The following is a 23,885-nucleotide window of genomic DNA, read 5'->3' on the forward strand; positions in this document are numbered from 1 at the left end:
TGCTCTATGGTCGGGTTGTTGTCGCTTTGACACATTACCCATTCCCTTTCTCAATTTTATTTGTAATTGTTTTGTTATGAGGGATATATTAATTTCCTGCAACATCCTGTCTGTGTTTTTGTTAGCTTTTTAGCTGTTTTTCTGCTATTTGTCGGTCTGATGAGTTAAACCTTTTTCAACTAATTTTCATGGTGTATTTTTATGTAGTACTGTTACACCACTGTGTCAGGGTAGGGAATAGTTGGCTCCTCCAACCATGTTCAACCAGCCACATTCTTTATGTGCATGTCCGATGTTGGGAGGGTCTAGTTAAGAGATTGTTATTGGTTCATGTCTGTCATACATTTATGTAAATTGTTGTTTTATAAATTAGGCTATTAGTTTTCTCAATTAGTTTCATATTTTTCAAGTAAAGGCATATATGGAAGACTATGTGGTACGTGTGTTTTCTCATTTTTGTAGGCCATGCGGTTGCCGTTAATTGTTTACATCCACTTCATTTGAACATTTGTGGACAGTTGTCTCATTTGCAATCATACCACATCTCCTTATTGTTATACTGCCTTCTAAGAGAACTTGCTGAGAAATAGTATGGGCTATGCTGCATTCACAAGGTTTTGTAACATTACATAATAATAGGGCTGTCTGTCAAGGTCATCATAATACTGTTGGTTTGGAACCATAAACTGTAATATATGCTGTGATTTGTAAAAAAATTTACCTGAACATGAACATTGTCTAAGCTTGTGTCGAAATATGTATAATATGGGAAACTATGCATATGCAAAGAAAAAAACAGCCAACAACACAATTTAAATATCCCCATTGAAAAAGACCACATTATAAACGCATTACTTTACATTTATCAATTTCAAAGCTGCCATCAAATTAAAGGTACTGAGTAAAATAATAATTTATTATTACTGACACATTAAAATTTATTTGTATGAATGAAAAATGATAAAATACATTGAAAAAGTCAAAACACCAACTACATGTTTTTAAATTAACGACTAGCTTTCATTTGTATTTTGTGATGTATGAAACTGTTTTTCATCAACTAGAGCGTGCTGTTTATTACTTCTATTACCTTTTCTCTTATTGTCATTATGATTTTCACTTTTTTCTGACTTTACTTCAGTATCACAATTTTCCTCAGAGTTATATCCCATATTCCCATTCTGATGTCCCTTGTCACAATCTTGTTCCCAAGATTCCTCAGTTTCTTCATCTTCTGATTCTTCATCTAAAATAACACATTTTTACATGAATATTTATTTGTATCCAAATGTAATCTTCAAATAGACTCAATAAAATGTCTCATCTTCATAGTCATCAAGAGTGTTTAGCTGAAATGCAAGAGTTGTCTATCATGATATCTACAAATTGAATTATTTTGTTGCGTAGTACTTGAGTAAAGAGAAACGAAACATTTGAAGTAGATTAACATATTATCTGCAATTAAGAAGTAGGTGTCTGGCAATTATGAACAATACTCACATATTGCAACTCATTTATAAGCAGGTGACCAAGTATGAAGCCATATTGTTAAAGGAGAAAATTGTGATAGTAATATGTATAGGTCAAAGGAGAGCAGATGGTCAGATGCACAGAAAGACGAGGTTAATGCACTATAGCTCCACTCTTAGAGTGAGGGTATTGTATCAAGGTCTTAAATATAGAAGACTGCATATTTATACATGACAAACCTCTGAAGTCAGATCAACATGTAAATTTTCTAGCACAAATTGTATTTGATATTTTAAAAACAGATGTAAGCATTAAAATTCAAAGATAATCCTTGATCCATGAAATGAGCTAAAATCAAGATGATCTCTGTTTATTGGTCGGGTACATAAAAACTGAATGAGGATAATAGAAACATAAAGATGAGGTCAAAGTCATGTCTGTCAATTTCTGGAACTTTGCATTTGTTTTAGATATTTAGTTATTTCTGTAATACTGTGAACTTTCAATTTCTGTGTATAACTATTCAATAAGGGTGAACATATGGAGTATACATCTTAAAATGGACATCCTATTCAGGGGCTTGCATTTCCTTTAATGATATACTTGATAAATCCTAACTGCTTTCAATAAAAGTATTTTTAATGTAAAAGTTGCAATTTTCCCTTTAAATTTTATAGACACTATCATAACTTTATTAACTGTGTAACATGACCATAAAAATGTTCCATTTGTAGTAACCACAATCCTCTCCCTTTTCCTTAATTACTCTTTTCAGCTTTAATATTAGAGAAACATGACGAGTGTAAGTAGTGAAGCAGAAATTAATTCCCCTTAGAGAGTGTCGGGATTAACTCCTGTTTTTAGATGGATTGCAATGATATGATTTATTTTTCTGTTTTGAGTCTTTTTGACATTTCTGTCTTGCCTAAATGAAGTTAACAGGGCAAGGCATTCCTTTCAATGGCAGCAGCTTTTCAAATATGTCTTAATTTGTGATTAGGTCACTTCAAGGGGAACCAATAGTGGTAGCTCCATGATATTTGGTATACATATATATTAGTATTGGCACATCTCTGGCCTCCCTCTCTTTATACAATCTTTTTCTTACACTTATTTAATTTCTCCAATGACAATGTGGGGATTTGGGGTGTGTGAGCTGCTCACTAAGGTTCTTAAATTATTATTGTCTTTACCTAACAGGTGCATCTTATCATAACCAAGCGCCAGTGAGTCTATGTGCAGGTAAAGAGGTTACAACCAACTTTGTATATGGTGATTCTGCAGTGAAATTTATCAACTTGACAGTAATAGCTTGGACAGTTAGAAAGACCAAACAAGATACGGCAGAAATCTTCTGCTACTATAATAATAATAATGGATTCAAGGTGATTTATATTAGACTTATCTCCCAAGATATATCTAAAGGAGAAATTCTTGTTATATCAACTTAAACTATTATGAATAAAATAAGATATGAGGTATATCAATGAGATGGCAAAATCACTATAAACAATGATAAAATACTGTCAATTCAGAAATTATAGAGGTGTTTATTAATGTGAAAAATGTGACTGGGTGAGTATCGTGGAATAGATGTGACTACTTTGTTGATTCCCCTAAATCTGTACAGAGATCAATTATTTATTAAAAAATGTTTATTTTAAGTTTGAATTTATTTAAACATATTAAGATACAACTATGGATTATTAATTTAACTGTTTTGGTATTTAACTTTTGATGTTTCTGTAATGTTTTATGATATTTTACAGGAGGGATTTGGAGCAAAGGTGTTAAATGAAACTTATAATTATCGTATATTTTTCATACCAACGCAAAATTTTTGAAGGGTTGCGGATAATGCTATGATTTCGTCATTTGCGTCATCGTCTCCATCATCCAAAGACACATTTGGTTTCAGATTCCAGACAATAACTTTAGTTTAAGTGAATGTATTTCTCTGAAATTTTACTAGATGGTTCACTACTACTAAAGGAAGGTCATGAAGGTTGAGATAGTTTCTGGGGGTTATGGTACCAACAGTTCAGGAATACCATGAATAAGGGGCAAAAAACAAGCATTTTTTAGTTTCCGGGCAATAAGTGGTGTGTAAGTGTATGGAGCTCTCTGACATTGTACCACAAGGTTCCATATCACAAAGTGAAAGATGCTGGGATTGAGTTTGGGGGTAATAGCCCCAGACATTGAGTAATCAGGGGCAAAAAAGGGGCCAAAAACAAGCATTTTTATAGTTTCCTGACATTAACTTGCGTTTATGTGTATTGATCTCTCTAAAATTGTATTACAAGGTTCCATACTACAAAGCGAAGGCTGGGATGGAGTTTGAGGATAATTGCTCGAGAGGGGTCCAAGAGATTTATATTTTTTTTTGGGGGGGGGGGATTCTTTTCCCAAATATTTCAAGAGATTTATATATTTTTTTCAAAATTAAATAAAAAAAAGTTTCAAGAAGAAATCTTCAAATGCAAAGTAGTTCGCAATAGATTTTTAAGATCTTTGACCACATTTATTTAGTTTCAGAAACCTCTATAAATGTCAAAAATGAATCCACAATTCAGACAGTGTCTGTATCAATTTGAATATTGTGTCCAAGTTTGCCCCTACTGTTCAGGGTTCGACTTCTGCAGTCCTATCAGGCTGTGATCTGCGAAGCATTTTGTTATAACTTTCATTGAATTTACTTTGCTTGCAATAATATTTTAGAGCTATCAATCAAAACTCCTCTTTTTCCAGCAGAAGACATTCATTGCCTTTGTTTGAAAATCATTAATGACTTTGATTTTAATTTTTGCTAAAGATTTGTAATTGTCTTTGCAATTTATATTTTGTTAAGATCAATGCAGAAAATAAGTTTCTGGTGCATTTTTATGAATATAATCATGGTAATTGAAATGCTTGTTTGCAACTTAAACTGAATATAAGGAAGTTTCTGTTAATATAGTTTTGAAAAATAAACCAAGAGATATTGTCCAGATTGAAGAAATATTTTGTAAAATGAATGATTATTAATTTACAAGAACATTACCATGATTACGGAAAACAATTTTGATGTTACACGCACATGGCTAAAACACAGTTTTTCTTTGTACCAAATCAGAAATATGACAGTTGTTATCAATTTGTTTGATCTTTTGATTTAGTCATTTGATTACAGACTTTCTATTTTAAATTTTCCTCAGAGTGCGGTATTTTTGTTATTTTACTTTTTTCTGACACTCTTGAAAATTATACAAATACAAACCAAGTCACAAGTTTGAGGGTTTTCATTATGTTAACTACACTTGTAAGTGATAATTCTAGCTGCAGTAATTTCATCAATTTCTGAGACAGCTGTTTTTAAATTTTTATGGCCCTACTCCTTACTTGTGTCTAAAGGGTGGCAGATTAAAGTGCATGTTTATTCAGATAAAAACAGTGTCTTTTATATTTGTATAGTTGCAACTATTTGATGCTTTATATTAGATCCGTGCTGGAATAGGAGACAGGTTCCAAAACAAAGTAACATGGGTTCCCAATACAATAAATCTGAAGTTTGGTGATCTAACCGCAAATGAAACAGGCTTTTATGATGTTGCTATAACTATTTTTGGAGCAGAGAAGGAAGAAACTAAAGATACAAATGCAACTTTCCAGCTGACTGTCAAAGGTTTGTTCCTGATCATTATGGATATATTTTAAAATCTACTTATATGCTACCGTATCCTATCATATCCTAGAACTCTGTTCTATTCTATGCACAATCAGGACATTATCTGACATGAGCTCCTGGTGCAATTGTTTATTTGCAATATGTTTGTAGGGAGTTTCCATGGGGAGATAATCATTTTTTCTTTCAAAAAGTCTTTATTCAAAAGAATAATATTTTAGGTTATCTCCCCATGGAAACTTATCAACAGCATATTGTCATTTCACACATATTTTACTGAATATATGATGTTTTATTTATAATGATATCTGATTCTTATGAATATAGAATACTTTCAGAAAGAGAAACTATATGAAAGCTTAGTTTGGAAATTTTTATAGCAATTCAAAATAATAATAGTTTCTTATAGGACTGAAGTATGTTTTATTTTATCACCTTGCACTTTCATGACTGGGCTGTGGTTTTCTGCAGCCGTTAGATCAATATTCTGACCAGTTGAGCAATTTGATTTTATAAAACAAATTGCAATTTGGTCAGAATTTTGAATAAGTAGCAATTGGTGGAGAGCAACGCTAACAGTCAAGTCACTGTAATATAAAAGATCATAAAAAGGAAACTCTTCTGACCGGTATATTCTCTGAAAGGAGGATATTGAATTCACCGAAAATCTGATAGAAAGCAATATTGAATTTAAAAATAAGAAAAAAAAAATCTATTAAATTTAGTTTCCCTTTCAATATGTAGCAAACGCTAAAGAGCTATGGAAGATAAATACTTTTTTGCATGAAATATCCTTACCATCTCTACAGAAAATATGTGAATGAAATGATCATAGAAAATATAGAAAAAAGAAGGAGATGTAAAAAGATTGCCAATAAGACAATTATAACCATAAAACAAAGAACCAGGATGTAAACAACAATGCCTTCAATAATGAGCAAAACCCAGAACAAGCTATTAAAGTTTGTGAAACAGTTAAAAAGAGACTTCATCCTTCCTAAGGCTGTCATATTTGGTACCCAAATCAGGACACTTACTCCACTCTGTCAGTCTGTATAAATATCAGCATGGCATTTTTTTTTATTCCTGAGCCTATAGCCATGATCATGATGATAGTGAGTCTTGAGGGTAGCAAATCATGCTATTGCATATTTCATAGTTTTATTTTGTGACTTTAACCTCAGATCCTCAAGTCGTTAAGATCAGAACTATATTTAATGATGAACAAACTCATGGTAATCTATGGTAAAAGAGGCTTCTTACTTCCTGATGATGGAGTTTGTTACATTTAGTACCTCAGTACTCCAAATCAGAACACTTTATTACTACTAATTTCTGAGTTCATAAGATTTCTATTGTCTCATTAACATTTTGTCAGCATGGCTTTTATTTCTGAGTCCATAGTGATTCCTAAAATTTCTTGAGATTTACTAATCTGGCTCTTACATTTTTGATCATTTTTCCCTTAAATGGTCAAGCATTATATTTATAGATCCATGCTTAATTGCCGAAGGGAAAAATGAAAAAAGCTGCACAATGTTGGATTGTTCATCAATGGAGAAAAACCTAGTGTATTCATGGACTGTAAGTTTTGTTACTAAACAGTACTATCTTTTCATATATATCATTTATATACAGAACAGCAGACGAATAAAGCTTACAATTATAAACTGATAAATGTCAGTAGTAAATTCTATGAATATTGAACCAGGAAGCATCTATTTTATTATCTTCAACTGTCATCTCAACTGGATGTCAAATAGTTATCAAAAATACCAGGATTATAATTTTATACGCCGACGCGCGTTTCGTCTACATAAGACTCATCAGTGACGCTCAGATCAAAATAGTTAAAAAAAAAGCCAAACAAATACAAAGTTGAAGAGCATTGAGGACCCAAAATTCCAAAAAGTTGTGCCAAATACGGCTAAGGTAATCTACTCCTGGGGTAAGAAAATCCTTAGTTTTTCGAAAAATTCAAAGTTTTGTATACAGAAAATTTATAAAAATGACCACAAAATTGATATTCATGTCAACACCGAAGTGCTGACTACTGGGCTGGTGATACCCTCGGGGACGAAACGTCCACCAGCAGTGGCATCGACCCAGTGGTGTAAATAGTTATCAAAAATACCAGGATTATAATTTCAAACATTATTGCTATTTTACAAAATTTTCCTTTGATTTTGCTGTCTGATAATTTTCTTTCTCACTGGAGTCGAGTGCTATGAAAATTATTACTAGAAACTAAGGGGGCACATGGCATTGCTAATGAAATTGACATGTCATAGGTGAAATAGCGATAAACAGATTATCATTGGTCATCTTAACTCGATTGCTTTTCTCGCTTGCACCGTACTGGCTCAAGCAAGAAAACCAATCTCGTTGCGATGATCAACAGTAATCTAAAAGTATCATAAGGTGACAGGATTGGGGTTGATAATACTTAGTATTATCTTGTCTAAATTGTTAAAATATCTAAAAATTATCTTCTGAATCATGTCAGCCATATTGGATGAATATTCAGTTGCATGTATAATTGATCTACATGAATTAAATAAAATAAACCTTGAAACTAATAAATATACATGATATATGTGGTTATATATCAATTAAAAATATTCCAGAATAATGGCTTAAAGCATAGATGCTTACTGTTTTAAAAATCAATCAATCAGTTACAGTATGAGAGAAATATGCTGAATGTCAGTGAAATGACAACAAAAATAACAAAAGTAAAAAAGTATAATTCTAAAGGTTACAACAAGTGTGTACCACATTTTTAGCCCACCTTACCCAAAGGGCCGGGCCAAGTGAGCTTCTCTCATCGCTTGTCGTCCGTCTTCGTCCTTAACTTTTACAAAAATCTTCTCCTCTGAAATTACTGTGCCAAATTTAACCAAACTTGGCCACAATCATCATTGAGGTATCTTGTTTAACAAATGTGTCCGGTAACAAGGCCAACCAACCAAGATGGCCACCATGGCTAAAAATAGAACATAGGGGTAAAATGTAGATTTTTGGCTTATATCTCTGAACCCAAAGCATTTGGAGCAAATCTGACAAAGTAAAATTGTTTATTAGGTCAAGATCTATCTATCCTGAAATTTCAAATGAATCAATTTTAAGGAAATTTTGCAGTTTTGGGTTATTATTTTGAATATTATTATAGATAGAGATAAACTGTAAAATGCAATAATGTTAACAAAGTAAGATCTACAAAAAAGACAACATGAACAAAATGGTCAGTTGACCCCTTAAGGAGTTATTGTCCTTTATAGTCAATTTTTAACAATTTTTCTTAAACCTCTATCTTTTACAAAAAAATCTTATCCTTCTAAGAGAAATTTAACCAAACTTGTCCACAATCATCATTATGGTATCTAGTTTCAAAATGTGTCCAGTGACCCCGCCTGTGAACCCAGATGGCCTAAATGCCCCTGAATTGGTAATTTTAAGAAAATTTTGCAGCTTTTTATGTTATTTCTTCATAGACAGAAAAAAAATATTACAGTCATTCCTTAAATAACTATGTGACCGGTGCATATATGGAATGTCAACAAGGGCCAGTGCCATATCTGCAATTATTTCAAAATCCCAACGAGTTTTTTAGTGCATGGTGGCTCTCACAGTCCTGTCAAAATCTTTAAAGGGGAAATATTAACCACTACTATGTAACGATGAATTCCAAGAATCCCCATTATTGCACTAAATTTACATTATTCTTGAAAATATGCAAGATATGATCAAGCAGTACTGTAACATGTTTTTAATTTCTATATCACACATATTTTAGGGTCAAGATGCTAAAGGACAGACAGTCAAGAGAATTAAAGTGTGTCCAAAAAAGAAAACAAACTTTACATGTTGTGTTGATGCCATGAAGACCAAATGTTCATCATTCACAGCACAAGCAGGTAACTCCTTTCTGTCACAATGTATCTTGATTTATTGCTGTTAGACAAAGGATTAGATTTTATACATGTTGAAGGCATTGCTTTTATTGGCATCATTTACACTCTGGGGTTAATTGTTTGATGTCAAATGTTACGGTCCACTGAACATAAACAATGATAGTGCCCACTTCAGGTTCAAGTTTTTGGTCAAGGTAGTTTTTTATTTAGATTATGTTCAATCAACTTGAATCTTAGTACAGATGTTCCCTTTGATATGATCTTTCTAATTTTAATGCCAGAGTTTACGAAAACATTTTTTTTTTACCCGTCGGTCATGGACCGAATAAGCCAGATTATTTGTCAGTCCTAAAAATTCTGTCAGTATGATACTGAAATAAAAATAATAACAAATTTTATCGAACAATAACTTTATTAATATTACGGTTTTATTTTTCACAGCCACGGACAAATTAACAATAAAGGATCAGTTCTGTTCTTTTGATTGTTCCTATTTAAAGTCATATTCGCTATTCATTTCATCATCTGAATCACTTTCTCAGAATTTGTTATCTCCATTGAAGGGTTCAATCGCCGATTGTTTGCCTGGGACGGCTACATGAACAAATTTAGCAAGCCACGTGTAGATAGCCACTTTGGTTTCAGTTTGTTTATATCAGGAAACCAGTACCGGAAATTAAGAGCAGGTTCATCTGATGACCGATGTAAACACGTACTGTAATTTGTTGCGGTTCAACTAATTACCGATAAAAAAAAAACCACTGCAACGGCCCTTTTTACATCGGTCATCGGGACCGGCACTAGCTTTCAAAATACTAGTCCAAGCCTTATTTTGACAGACAGGACCGACTATTTTCGCGAACTCTTTAATGCCAATTAGAGTTTTTACCTTAATTTCACGGTCCACTGGAACATGGAAAATAGTAGTGTGAGTGGGGCATCTGTGTACTGTTTGGACAAATTCTTGTTTCCTTTTAAAATTGTGAGACCTTTTCTATTATGTGTGTAGATTGAATATTAAATCATGCGAAATGCAAGCAAAAACTGTTCGTTTTAACTCCAAACAACTGCAACAATGTCCTATACTAATGAATATGTTTCTGCCTAAAATACTTTGTTTTTGGTTAGTTTTTATTTAATAGCGTGAAAAAGCATGTAAACAGGAAAAATTGGTAGAGGGCTGGGGAATTTGATATGTTAACTTCTGGTGACGTTAACTATCTGATAAGCAATGAAATGTTCAGTTATATTTTCACTCTAGTACTTGACAGGATAAAACTCTAATCATGCCACAGATTTCCTTATTTAAAAAAAACAAGTTTGATCAATTAAAAAAGAAGCCAATTATACAAAAGACTAATAGAAGAAAACAATGACGGTATTCCACCACCAGTCAAATAACAAATAACAATAAAATTTTGGTTATTATCTTGAATATTAATATAGAAAGAGATAAACTGTAAACAGCAATAATGTTCAGCAGAGTAAGATCTTCTCATAAGTCGACATGATCAAAATTGTCAATTAACCTTTTAAGGAGTTATTGCCCTTTAAAGAAAATATTTAACAATTTATCGATATTTTTGAAATCTTTTGCAAAAATCTTCTTTGATGAAATTACTGCGACAAATTAAACAAAACTTGGCTGAAATTATCATTAGAGAATGTGTACAATGACCCCACCTGTCAACCAACATGGCCAACATGGCTTAAGATAGAATATAGGTGGGGAATTCAATTTTTGACTTATGATTCTCTGAAACTAAAGCAAAAGTATAATGCTTGCCTCATTTCATGCATCAATTGTAAACAAAAATATCATTTGAGCGACAAACAAGGAGCCTCTAGTTAAAGTTAGGATACATTTACAAGGGACATTAATATTTTTTTTAATTTTTTGTCAATAATCAAAATATGGATAACAAAAGTAGGTGAATAGGTATCAATCAGTTGCCTTGTCTTAACTGGAACTATAGGGAACTATTAGGCTGTGTAAATATGAAAACACTTTGCTTGCATGTAATATATGAGGGGAATTGGAATTTTAGAGATTTCCCTTAAATGCATTATTTATTCTTTTATCTTAAAACCATGTCCACTCCTTTTCCTTAGGAGGATGATATACTGTTTGACAAATTCATTCTTTCAGTCCTTCCAATGAATGTTCTGTTGCATATTTCTCAGGAACTACAAAACAGAGCTTCATGAAATATCAAATGGCATATATCATGTATATATTCTAAACACAGTGGCCATGAATGAAATTTTCTTTGATTTTGTCTAGGAAACTACAAATAAGAGCTTTTAGATTTTGAAGTGCTTAGATAAGTTGTAAATACAATTCTGCCCTTTGATTTATTTAACCAACAATATTGTTCGTTCATTACATGCAAACAAAATACAACTTAGAGACTTTTTATAGTTATCATGACAACTGTTGTTTTTTTTTCTCTTTTCCAATAAATGATTTGAGCCATCAATACATTAAAAAGCAGCAGTCATCACCATTTTTCTCAATTTTTGCGATATTTGAATATGTCAAGTGCATATTTATGTTAGAAGCTGTGAACTGTATTTCTATCACTCAAAGAGTTCCATATTTGTCTGAAATATACATATTTGAAAATGTGTTTTGCTAAATGAGCACTGCAGCTTGTTTGGTCTTAATTTGTCTGCATGCTTTTTGCAAGGCATATACTTTTATTGGCATTATGTAAATGCCATTTAGTTTGCTTGCAATAGAGTGCACACATTTTTCATTTTACAGTTCTTTCAAGATCGTGTAAAAGCATGAAAAGTATGTGTTCGCTTTATTTTTGTACTGAAAATTAAGATAAAATTTTAAAAGCATTCCTCAAACGGAATATTCCAGTAGAAGTTTAATAGATTACACTTTTACTTAGAAATTATAATCCACTAAAGGTTACATAACAGGCTTCTTTTTTCGAACGCAGTGATTCAAGAAATTCAGTGCCCTATACATGCTATATGGACTAATCTTGATCCGTCTTATTACCAGTTTGAAACTAAACAACATGGTTGATTTTATTTAATTAAATAACAGTTGTTCATGCCTTGAAGAATAAAAAGTTAAGACACTGAATTTCGAACTACTTTTTTTCCCTCTTTCTTTTGGCTGTTTTTACTAGGCCACACCACTTCCAGTAAAAATTGTATCCTTCCACTTTCCTGGTTTGATATTCAAAAAGATGCGATATTTTCTTAATAGATGTTTCAAGTCAAGCATAAAGTTTTTATCAAATAGAAAAAATTAAGTCCTGAAAAATTTTCAGAAAAAAATGGACTATTTTATGTCACTCCATGTTTTGACATGCACCAGAAACTGGAGTTGTAATACAAGACTGGTACCTAGATTTTGACATTTTTTTGAAAGATATAGCATGTAAACATGGTAAAGGGCAAATACTTTTCCAGCACTATCACGCTTTAACTTTTATTTCCCTTTGGGAACCACATTTTAAAATTACAAATGACCCTGCAATTTTAATTTTGACATAATGTATATATGCACTCCATGTTTTATTGGATCTAGAACATTGACTTGTTTGCACAGTGAATGCAGATTGTCATAAAAATATCATATTACACGGGTAGCAAGGTTTTCATATCGCGGAGCGTTTAGAACAGTGATTTTGTCATAGTTTGGTTAAGTTGGTTCATGGATAAGTTTAGTTACTTGTCAAAACTATTGCCTCAGTTCTTTTCAAATGAGCAAATAAAAAGCAAATTACATGTTTGAATTTATATTGTAAGTCAAACAATCTAAATTGGAATTGTTGTTTTTAAGCAATCAACGCAGGATAACCAAAATATTGAAATTGGTTTGGATTGGTTAAGCGATTGACATGATTCAGTTAGGTGTATTGAAATTCGTCATGGTTTTGATTACATTGGTCATGGGTTAGATCCAAACAAATACATATTTGTGGCACCTTATTATTGATAGTTTGTTTGAAGTCAATTGCGAAAAATTAAAGTAACCAATAAACTAATTCACTAAAGGGGAAAATAAGCCGACATGTCTTAAGATAGAACATAGGGGAAAAAATTCAATTTTTATACGACCGCAAAATTTTTTAAGGTCGTATATTGGTATCACGCCGTCGTCAGCGTCGTCCACGGACGGATGGTTTCCGGATAAAAACTTTAGTATAAGTTAATGGAAATCAATAAAATTTTAACACAATGTTTATAACCACAAAAGAAAGGTTGGTATTGATTTTGGGGGTTTGGGGTTAATATTCATGAACATTTCGGAATAAGGGGCAAAAAAAATGGCCAAAAAGAAGCATTGTTCTTGTTTACAGACAATGACTTGTGTTAAAGTGTATGGATCTCTCTGAAATTATACTACAGGGTTTCTTACTACAAATGAAAGGCTGAGATTGAGTTGCGAGGTTCTTTCTCGAAGGGGGGTTTCAATAAGTGAGGGGCCAAAAAAGGGGCGCAAAGAAGCATTTTTGTAGTTTTCAGTCAATAACTTAGTATATAAATCTCTCTGAAATTATACCACAAGTTTCCATACTACAAAGGGATGGTAATAGGTGGTAACGGATCAAATCATTAAGCAATTAGGGGGAAAAGGGTAAACAAGGGTTTTTCTGGTTAACGGACAATTTAGACAATTTAAAAGCATTGTAAGGGCGGTAATCCAATTCCAATTAAATTTTAAAGAAAACTGTTATACATATGTTCAATTACTTGATAACCTCCCTTACACTGCTTGAAAACTATGTTAAAGGAAGTGATAATTGTCTTGAGATGTACATGCAGCTATAAATTTATTTTTAGAAGTTAACATGATTAATTTTTACCATGACTGTAAGTTATTTTATATTTTAATACTTTATGATGAATTTAAATTAATAGTTATTGTTGCCAATTAAATTAGAAATTTGAATTGAGATTATTTTTGGAATAAGGGATTGGGGGAGGTGAAAAAAAACGGGGAGGAGTGGGGGGTAAAATTTTTCTCATTTTAGATTTCAGAAATTAAAATGAATTTTTCTTCAAATATTTTTTTTGAGGGGGTTTATATTTAACAGCGTAGTGTATTGCTCAAAAGCTCCATACTTGCCCCCAACTGTTCAGGGTTCAACCTCTGCGGTCGTATAAAGCTGGGCCCTGCTCTGGTTGGCTTATAAATCTCTGAAACTATTTTTAAAGCAAAAGTATAAAGCTTGCCTTATTTCATGCATCAATTGTAAACAAAAATACCATGTAAGCAACACACAAGGAGACTCTAGTTCAACATGTTCAAGTTAGAATACATTTACAAATTTTTTTTACACACATGGAAACCCCCTAAAAAATACTTAAATGATTAAGGAAATGATGGGAAAACAAGATAATTTTCCTAAACTTTTCTTTGTGCAACATTTGTATTCTTTAAAAACAATATTGTGTCCTATGTCTATACAAATGAGATAAATATCAAGAGTTGCTTCCCAAATTTACACCATGGATTTTTATATTTTGAGGACTGATAACAAGTTGGTAAAAAACTCAGTCGTTTCATATCAAGATCAGTTAGCATGGTAGTTAGTAAGCTATATCATTACATTTGAGAACAGCAAAAAATAAAAAATAAAATAAATTCCTTCCAATTATGGATTAGGTAAGAAAAATGTGATAAGGGCTTACTGACACATGTGAGCATATGTTGAAATCACCAATCCTCCATCAACTTGCTAAAAACAGAGTACTCGAAAAGTGGTTTTGACAACCAAAATTTGCAAAGGACTGGCACAATTTCAGTATTTTGCAATAGAAATTATAGGGAATACCAGCATATATTCCTTCAAGAACCACAAGGGGAAAAAGATTTCAAACTCTGTGAAAATCAATAACTATTTTCATACAGGAGAGTTTCAAACTACTGAAGTCAATAATCAAAAAATGGATAACAAAAATCAAACTATGGATAACAAAAATCAAACTAGGGATCACAAAAGTAGGTGAATAAGTCCAATCAATCGCTTGTCTTATCAGGAACTGTAAGGCTTTGTAAATATAATCAAACTTAACTTGCATGCAATATTTGAAGGGAATTGGAATTTTAAAGATTTCCCTTAAATGCATTATTTTATTCTAATTAATCTTAAAACCACGTACCCCCTTTTCCTGAGGAGGATGGTATACTGTTTGACCAATTCATTCTTTCAGTCCTTCTGTTGCACATTTCTCAGAAACTACAATACAGAGCTTACTGAAATATTAAATGATTTCAATTATCAGCATGCTAAACCGTAAGATTTATTCCTCATCAACTTCCGGTTTATAAATGCTAATATATTCTAAACATAGTGGTCATGTGTGAAATTTTCTTTGCATTTTTCTAGGGAACTACAAATAAGAGCTTTCAGAAATTTGTTTTAGAATATGAAGTGATAAAATAAGTTGTAAAGACAACGTTGGCCTGTAATTTATTTGACCAACAATATAGTTCATTTATAACACACATGCAAACAAAATACAACTCAAAGACTTTTTATAATTATCAAGACAACCATTTTTTTCTTTTCCAATAAATGGTTTGAGCCATCATTGATGTGTAAACTAAAAACAGCAGTCATCACCCTATTCCTCCATTCTTGTGATATTGGACTATGTCAAGTGCATATTTATGTTAGAAAGTGTAAACTATATTTTAATCACTCAAAGAGTTCCAATATGTCTGAAATATACACATTAAAAATGCCTTTTGCTTTCTAAATAAGCACTGCAGTTTGTTTGGTCTTCCTTTAATTTGCAAGGGTATCTCGTACATCCTCTGGTACCATTGGATAAGCTTGATTAATTAATCGTCTTATTGATTGTCCTAACTCTGGCAGGCTCTCTGATGCTTTTTGTCTCCTCTCTGTAAGCTGTACTCGATAAAGCTCTGTTTGATTTGGTGGAGCAAACCTCTGCTCCAGAGCATTTACCAACGCTTTATAATTTTGTTGTTTATCAATCAATAAATCACCCAAAATGCCTTGAGCCCTCTTAATACGACTGCTAAATACAGTCCTTTATTCTGTTCAGACCAAAATTAATACTTGAGCAAGCCTCAAAATGGGACTAAAAATCTAACCATGACGAAGTACCTTCATATGTTGCAGGTTTAACTCGCACTGATGAAGAGTTGTTTTGTCTCAAGTTTTTATCATCTCCCTTCATAATGGGTTCATTATTTCTCTTAGTAACTGTAGAGCGATATTTTGATCTTACAGTTACCCCTGATGGTACATAATCTTTATTATCATCAAGTAAATTTGGATACAATCTGTCCTCAGTTGGTTCCTTAAAGGATTCTAATTGCTCCAATTGCTCTTTCAATTTCCTTATATCAAAATCTATTAATTCAGATTCTGTCGATGGTCGACCAGAAGCATACCCGGACTCTTCCATGAAATCATAAGATAAGCGATGCGAAGGTAGTCTAGGTGTAGACTGACTAGGATTTTCTAATCCGTTCATTTTGCTCATGAATTCATCCATTTCATCTGGAAATAGTTTTGCCATTATGACTTTTCGAGAAAAAACAACAACAGTATTTTAAATATTTTATTATCTTAAATACAATTGAGCGTATAATTGACTCAGAAAGCTCTTTTAGCTCCTTACTAACTTTTCCGAATCGTATTGATTAACTCAGATGTACTAAGTTTTCTCAGATCCCACGGCTGCCACCAATTTATGTAACGTGTCTTTGGTCCGTACCTGAGTTAATTCTCGAGATCTGAACCTTGTGTGTATATTTTCTTTTGTTTATAATTCCTCTTTACTCTCGCGGCTCATTCAAGCTCTTCATGCTCAGTTATTATTCAGCCCAACTGGCTTACTGACTCTATAGCTCAAATAAATAGCTAGATCTACTTGCTCGCTAGCTCTGTAGCGCCTAGCTCAACATACTCACTAGCGCTGTATCTCCACTGGCTCACAATATTTCTATCTCAAATAGATAGCTCAACCGGCTCGCAATAATGTTGCTCTTTCCGCTATGTCTATCTTAATCAACGAAGCTCTCTTAGCTCTCTAGCTCTTCCGTTTCTCTCGATGCATCTCACTTATAGCTTAAGATAATTCTTCTACTAAGTTTCAGTTATTGGAAAGACTTGAGCAGTGAATCCGATGTTTGGAACAATAAGCAGGTATTTATCTTATCACTTATACGTGTGATCTGATCGTAATCCCGACCTTGACTGACTGCTGACGGCTGTTTATATACCCCTGATGATTGGGATAGACCACTATAGGACAATGCCATTACCCTCTATTGCCTAGTAACGAGTGTGTTTCAGCCCTGGACGAGTTCACCTTAATAGGACTGTGCCATATAGAGCAAATCATAGTTACAAGGGATGGCAAGTAATCAAACGATAACGTCTTATTTCAAGGAAGATATTATGGTACCCGATGACCATAAAAATACCAATTATATTGTAATTGCATCTCACGCCGAGGATTCTTCATACAAGTTCACTCATTTGCCAGTTTATAAAATAGTCAGAGATAAGCATAACTACTCGCATTGGAAAGTAGAATATAGTCTGAAATATTGCACTGTAACTTTAATAAATGTAACTTATTATTACGATGAAGTTTAAGGTAAGTATTAAGTCAGATAAAGAAACTGTAGCTGTACCTTTTAATTCCAATGTTTCGATGTTTAGGGTTCAAATATGAAAGGGGACAGTAACTACTGAATTCGCCCTTTTTAATGCAAAGTCGTCCCAAAGTCATTTGTCACATTTGTTGCTAATGCAATAAAGATTCATTCAATATCACTTACATCGGAACATCTTAATAATCTGAGTTTTTAAGTAATGATTGGTTAATTGAAACATATTGTTGACATATATAGCTAGGGTCTTACTAACTTTAAACGTGTTGTGATGATACATTGAACTTCAAAAATTTGCAGCCATATCATAGTTTGCTAATGGCGAGTTGTCGCCTAAAGACATTTGGTTTCCAGACATGAACTGGAGTATAACTTATATTAAGAAGATGTGGTATGAGTGCCAATGAAAAAACTCTCCATCCAAGTCGAAATTTATAAAAATAAACCATTAATGGCCAAGGTACGGTCTTCAACACGGAGCCTAGGCTCACACGAAAAAGATCCATACACTTAATATATTAAGTGTATGGATCTCTGAAATTCTAGCACTGTTAATTACATATTTACCCTAAATTCATTGGATGTTAGATGTGTAGTGATTGATATTTAAATGCATTTAAATGCTTTTTTTATTAGTTGTCATTTGCTTTGAACTAGACATCAGATACCTCAAGTAATCTCAGATCTATACTTTTCTACATTGGCTAGAGGTATAGGGGGAGGGTTGAGATCTCATAAACATGTTTAACCCCGCCGCAATTTTGCGCCTGTCCCAAGTCAGGAGCCTCTGGCCTTTGTTTGTCTTGTATGATTTTTAATTTTAGTTTCTTGTGTATATTTCGGAGTTTAGTATGACGTCCATTATCACTGTACTAGTATACATATTTTTAAGGGGCCAGCTGAAGGACGCCTACGGGTACGGGAGTTTCTCGCTACATTGAAGACCCATTGGTGGCCTTCGGCTGTTGTCTGCTCTATGGTCGGGTTGTTGTCGCTTTGACACATTCCCCATTTCCTTTCTTAATTTTATTTGTAATTTTTTTGTTATGAGGGATATATTAATTTCCTGCAACATCCTGTCTGTGTTTTTGTTAGCTTTTTAGCTGTTTTTCTGCTATTTGTCAGACCGGTCTGATGAGTTAAACTTTTTTCAACTAATTTTCATAGTCCATTTTTATGTAGTACTGTTTCACGACTGTGTCAGGGTAGGGAATAGTTGGCTCCTCCAACCATGTTCAACCGGCCACATTCTTGATGTACATGTCCGATGTTGGGAGGGTCTAGTTAAGTGATTATTATTGGTTCATGTCTGTCATACATTTATTTGTTTTTGGTAAAATTGTTGTTTTATAAATTAGGCTATTAGTTTTCTCAATTATTTTCATATTTTTCAAGTAAAGGCCTATATAGAAGAGTATGTGGTACGAGTTTTTTTCTCATTTTTGTAGGCCATGCGGTTGCCTATAATTGCTTACATCCACTTCATTTGAACATTGGTGGATAGTTGTCTCATTTGCAATCATACCACATCTCCTTATTTTTATACTGCCTTCTAAGAGAACTTGCTGAGAAATAGTATGGGCTATGCTGCTTTCACAAGGTTTTGTAACATTACATAATAATAGGGCTGTCTGTCAAGGTCATCATACTGTTGGTTTGGAACCATAAACTGTAATATATGCTGTGATTTGTCCAAAAAAAATACCTGAACATGAACATTTTCTAAGTTTGTGTCGAAATATTTATGATATGGGAAACCATGCATATGCATAGAAAAAATACAGCCAACAACACAATTTAAATATCCCCATTGAAAAAGACCTCATTATAAACGCATTACTTTACATTTAGGAGATAACTATATTGTATTTTAAGCTCCGACGGCATCAATTGGGGATTTGATGGTCGCAAATTAAGTTTACTGGCGACGCGTTAGCGGAGATAGTAAATGGGTATTTGCGACCATCAAATCCAAAATTGATGCCGTCGGAGCTTAAAAAACCATATTGTTATCTCCATTCTAATGAAACTGACGGAAAACAACGTTAAAACATGTATTTAAAATCTGTCATATGCCGTCTGCGCTTGCGCGTACGTCCCATGGCATCAATTGTCAATTGATGCCATGTAAGAAAGTGACGTTATCCAATCAAAATGAACGTTACAAACGTTGTTGCATTAGAATTATCCATTTCAAAGCTGCCATCAAATTTAAGGTACTGAGTAAAATAATAATTTATTATTACTGACACATTAAAATTTATTTGTATGAATGCAAAATGATAAAATACATTGAAAAAGTTAAAACACCAACTACATGTTTTTAAATTAACGACTAGCTTCGATTTGTATTTTGTGATATCTGAAACATTACATAATAATAGGGCTGTCTGTCAAGGTCATCATAATACTGTTGGTTTGGAACCATAAACTGTAATATATGCTGTGATTTGTCAAAAAAATTACCTGAGCATGAACATTTTCTAAGCTTGTGTCGAAATATGTATGATATGGGAAACTATGCATATATATGCATAGAAAAAAACAGCCAACAACACAATTTAAATATCCCCATTGAAAAAGACCTCATTATAAACGCATTACTTTACACTTATCAATTTCAAAGCTGCCATCAAATTTAAGGTACTGAGTAAAATAATAATTTATTATTACTGACACATTAAAAATTATTTGTATGAATGAAAAATGATAAAGTACATTGAAAAAGTTAAAACACCAACTACATGTTTTTAAATTAACGACAAGCTTCCATTTGTATTTTGTGATGTCTGAAACTGTTTTTCATCAACAAGAGCGTGCTGTTTATTACTTCTATAACCTTTTCTCTTATCATCATTATGATTTTCACTTTTTTCTGACTTTACTTCAGTATCACAATTTTCCTCAGAGTTATATAACATATCCCCATTCTGATGTCCCTTGTCACAATCTTGTTCCCAAGATTCCTCAGTTTCTTCATCTTCTGATTCTTCATCTAAAATAAAACATTTTTACATGAATATTTATTTGTATCCAAATGTAATCTTTAAATAGACTCAATAAAATGTCTCATCTTCTTAAATAGTCATCTAGAGTGTTTAGCTGAAATGCAAGAGTTGTCTATCATGATATCTACAAATTGAATTATTTTGTTGCGTAGTACTTGAGTAAAGAGAAACGAAACATTTGAAGTTGATTAACATATTATCTGCAATTAAGAAGTAGGTGTCTGGCAAATATGAACAATACTCACATATTGCAACTCATTTATAAGCAGGTGACCAAGTATGCAGCCATAGTGTTAAAAGAGAAAATTGTGATAGTAATATTTATAGGTCAAAGGAGAGCAGATGGTCAGATGCACAGAAAGACGAGGTTAATGCACTATAGCTCCACTCTTAGAGTGAGGGTATTGTATCAAGGTCTTAAATATAGAAGACTCCATATTTATACATGACAAACCTCTGAAGTCAGATCAACATGTAAATTTTCTAGCACAAATTGTATTTGATATTTTAAAAACAGATGTAAGCATTAAAATTCAAAGATAATCCTTGATCCATGAAATGAGCTAAAATCAAGATGATCTCTGTTTATTGGTCGGGTACATAAAAACTGAATGAGGATAATAGAAACATAAAGATGAGGTCAAAGTCATGTGACTTACAAATTTGCCGGTACTTAAATGAAACTTGTTTCTTATTCTGTCAATTTCTGGAACTTTGCATTTGTTTCAGATATTTAGTTATTTCTGTAATACTGTGAACTTTCAATTACTGTGTACATATGGAGTATAAATCTTAAAATGGACATCCTATTCAGGGGCTTGCATTTCCTTTAATGATATACTTGATAAATCCTAACTGCTTTCAATAAAAGGATTTTTAATGTAAAAGTTGCAATTTTCCCTTTAAATTTTATAGACACTATCATAACTTTATTAACTATGTTACATGACCATAAAAATGTTCCATTTGTAGTAACCACAATTCTCTCCTTTTTCCTTAATTAATCTTTTCAGCTTTAATATTAGAGAAACATGAAGAGTGTAAGTAGTGAAGCAGAAACTAATTCCCCTTAGAGAGTGTCAGGATTAACTCCTGTTTTAAGATGGATTGCAATGATATGATTTATTTTTCTGTTTCGTGTGTGAACTGTAGTTGGTCTTTTTGACATTTCTGTCTTGCCTAAATGAAGTTAACAGGGCAAGGCATTTCTTTCAATGGCAGCAGCTTTTCAATTATGTCTTAATTTGTGATTAGGTCACTTCAAGGGGAACCAATAGTGGTAGCTCCATGATATTTGGTATACATATATATTAGTATTGGCACATCTCTGGCCTCCCTCTCTTTATACAATCTTTTTCTTACACTTATTTAATTTCTCCAATGACAATGTGGGGATTTGGGGTGTGTGAGCTGCTCACTAAGGTTCTTTAATTGTTATTGTCTTTACCTAACAGGTGCATCTTATCATAACCAAGCGCCAGTGAGTCTTTGTGCAGGTAAAGAGGTTACAACCAACTTTGTATATGGTGATTCTGCAGTGAAATTTATCAACTTGACAGTAATAAATTGGACAGTTAAAAAGACCAAACAAGATTGGGCAGAAATCTTCTGCTACTATAATAATAATTTTGGATTCAAGGTGATTTATATTAGACTTATCTCCCAAGATATATCTAAAGGAGAAATTCTTGTTATATCAACTTAAACTATTATGAATAAAAGAAGATATGAGGTATATCAATGAGATGGCAAAATCACTATAAACAATGATAAAATACTGTCAATTCAGAAATTATAGAGGTGTTTATTAATGTGAAAAATGTGACTGGGTGAGTATCGTGGAATGGATGTCACTACTTTGTTGATTCCCCGAAATCTGTACAGAGATCAATTATTTATTAAATAAATGTTTATTTTAAGTTTGAATTGATTAAAACGTATTAAGATACAACTATGGATTATTAATTTAACTGTTTTGGTATTTAACTTTTGATGTTTCTGTAATGTTTTATGATATTTTACAGGAGGGATTTGGAGCAAAGGTGTTAAATGAAACTTATAATTATCGTATATTTTTCATACCAACGCAAAATTTTTGAAGGGTTGCGGATAATGCTATGATTTCGTCATTTGCGTCATCGTCTCCATCATCCAAAGACACATTTGGTTTCAGATTCCAGACAATAACTTTAGTTTAAGTGAATGTATTTCTATGAAATTTTACTAGATGGTTCAGTCCCACTAAAGGAAGGTCATGAAGGTTGAGATAGATTCTGGGGGTTATGGTACCAACAGTTCAGGAATACCATGAATAAGGGGCAAAAGGCAAGCATTTTTGGGTTTCCGGGCAATAAGTGGTGTAAAAGTGTATGGAGCTCTCTGACATTGTACCACAAGGTTCCATATCACAAAGTGAAAGATGCTGGGATTGAGTTTGGGGGTAATTGCTCCAGACATTGAGGAATCAGGGGCAAAAAAGGGGCCAAAAACAAGCATTTTTGTAGTTTCCTGACATTAACTTGCGTTTATGTGTATTGATCTTTCTAAAATTGTACTACAAGGTTTCATACTACAAAGGGAAGGCTGGGATGGAGTTTGTGGGTAATTGCTCGAGGGGGGGTCAAATATTTTTTTGGGAGGGGGATTCTTTTCCCAAATATTCCAAGAGATTAATATTTTTTTCAAAATTAAAAATAAAAAAGTTTCAAGAAGAAATCTTCAAATGCAAAGTAGTTCGCAATAGATTTTTAAGATCTTTGACCACATTTATTTAGTTTCAGAAACCTCTATAAATGTCAAAAATGAATCCACAATCCAGACAGTATCTGTATCAATTTGAATATTGTGTCCAAGTTTGCCCCTACTGTTCAGGGTTAGACTTCTGCAGTCCTATCAGGCTGTGATCTGCGAAGCCTTTTGTTATAACTTTCATTGAATTTACTTTGCTTGCAATAATATTTAAGAGCTTTCAATCAAAACTCCTCTTTTTCCAGCAGAAGACATTCATTGCCTTTGTTTGAAAATCATTAATGACTTTGATTTTAATTTTTGCTAAAGATTTGTAATTGTCTTTGCAATTTATATTTTGTTAAGATCAATGCAGAAAATAAGTTTCTGGTGCACTTTTATGAATATAATCATGGTAATTGAAATGTTTGTTTGCAACTTAAACTGAATATTAGAAAGTTTCTGTTAATAGA

General features: G+C 32.7%; 2 protein-coding genes across 4 annotated transcripts in view; one reads left to right on the plus strand and one right to left on the minus strand.

The window, feature by feature from the left end:
- LOC134681093 (uncharacterized) overlaps nt 1-23,885 on the plus strand; it is a 280,458-nt gene that overhangs the window by 232,037 nt on the left and 24,536 nt on the right. Inside the window, exons 2-6 of one of the 2 annotated variants that reach the window (XM_063540514.1) lie at nt 2,671-2,855; nt 4,951-5,134; nt 6,627-6,718; nt 8,931-9,051; nt 22,140-22,324. In XM_063540514.1, the coding sequence (XP_063396584.1) occupies nt 2,671-2,855; nt 4,951-5,134; nt 6,627-6,718; nt 8,931-9,051; nt 22,140-22,324 (767 nt within the window). The remainder of the gene's footprint in view (nt 1-2,670; nt 2,856-4,950; nt 5,135-6,626; nt 6,719-8,930; nt 9,052-22,139; nt 22,325-23,885) is intronic. The other variant, XM_063540513.1, reaches the window with a different exon arrangement.
- On the minus strand, nt 951-17,761 carry LOC134681094 (RNA polymerase-associated protein LEO1-like). Of its 2 annotated transcripts, none has more exons than XM_063540517.1 (3): nt 17,699-17,761; nt 15,184-15,277; nt 951-1,246 (listed from the first exon to the last, which is right to left on the minus strand). In XM_063540517.1, the coding sequence occupies exons 2-3, from the start codon at nt 15,248-15,250 to the stop codon at nt 1,014-1,016; spliced, it is 300 nt and encodes a 99-aa protein (XP_063396587.1). In that variant the 5' UTR covers nt 15,251-15,277; nt 17,699-17,761; the 3' UTR covers nt 951-1,013. The 2 variants fall into 2 exon arrangements, with proteins under 2 accessions (XP_063396587.1, XP_063396588.1); XM_063540518.1 differs by having other exon boundaries at nt 15,184-15,260; nt 17,699-17,726.

Source organism: Mytilus trossulus, chromosome 8, assembly GCF_036588685.1.
Source record: "Mytilus trossulus isolate FHL-02 chromosome 8, PNRI_Mtr1.1.1.hap1, whole genome shotgun sequence".
Taxonomy (NCBI): Eukaryota; Metazoa; Mollusca; class Bivalvia; order Mytilida; family Mytilidae; genus Mytilus; species Mytilus trossulus.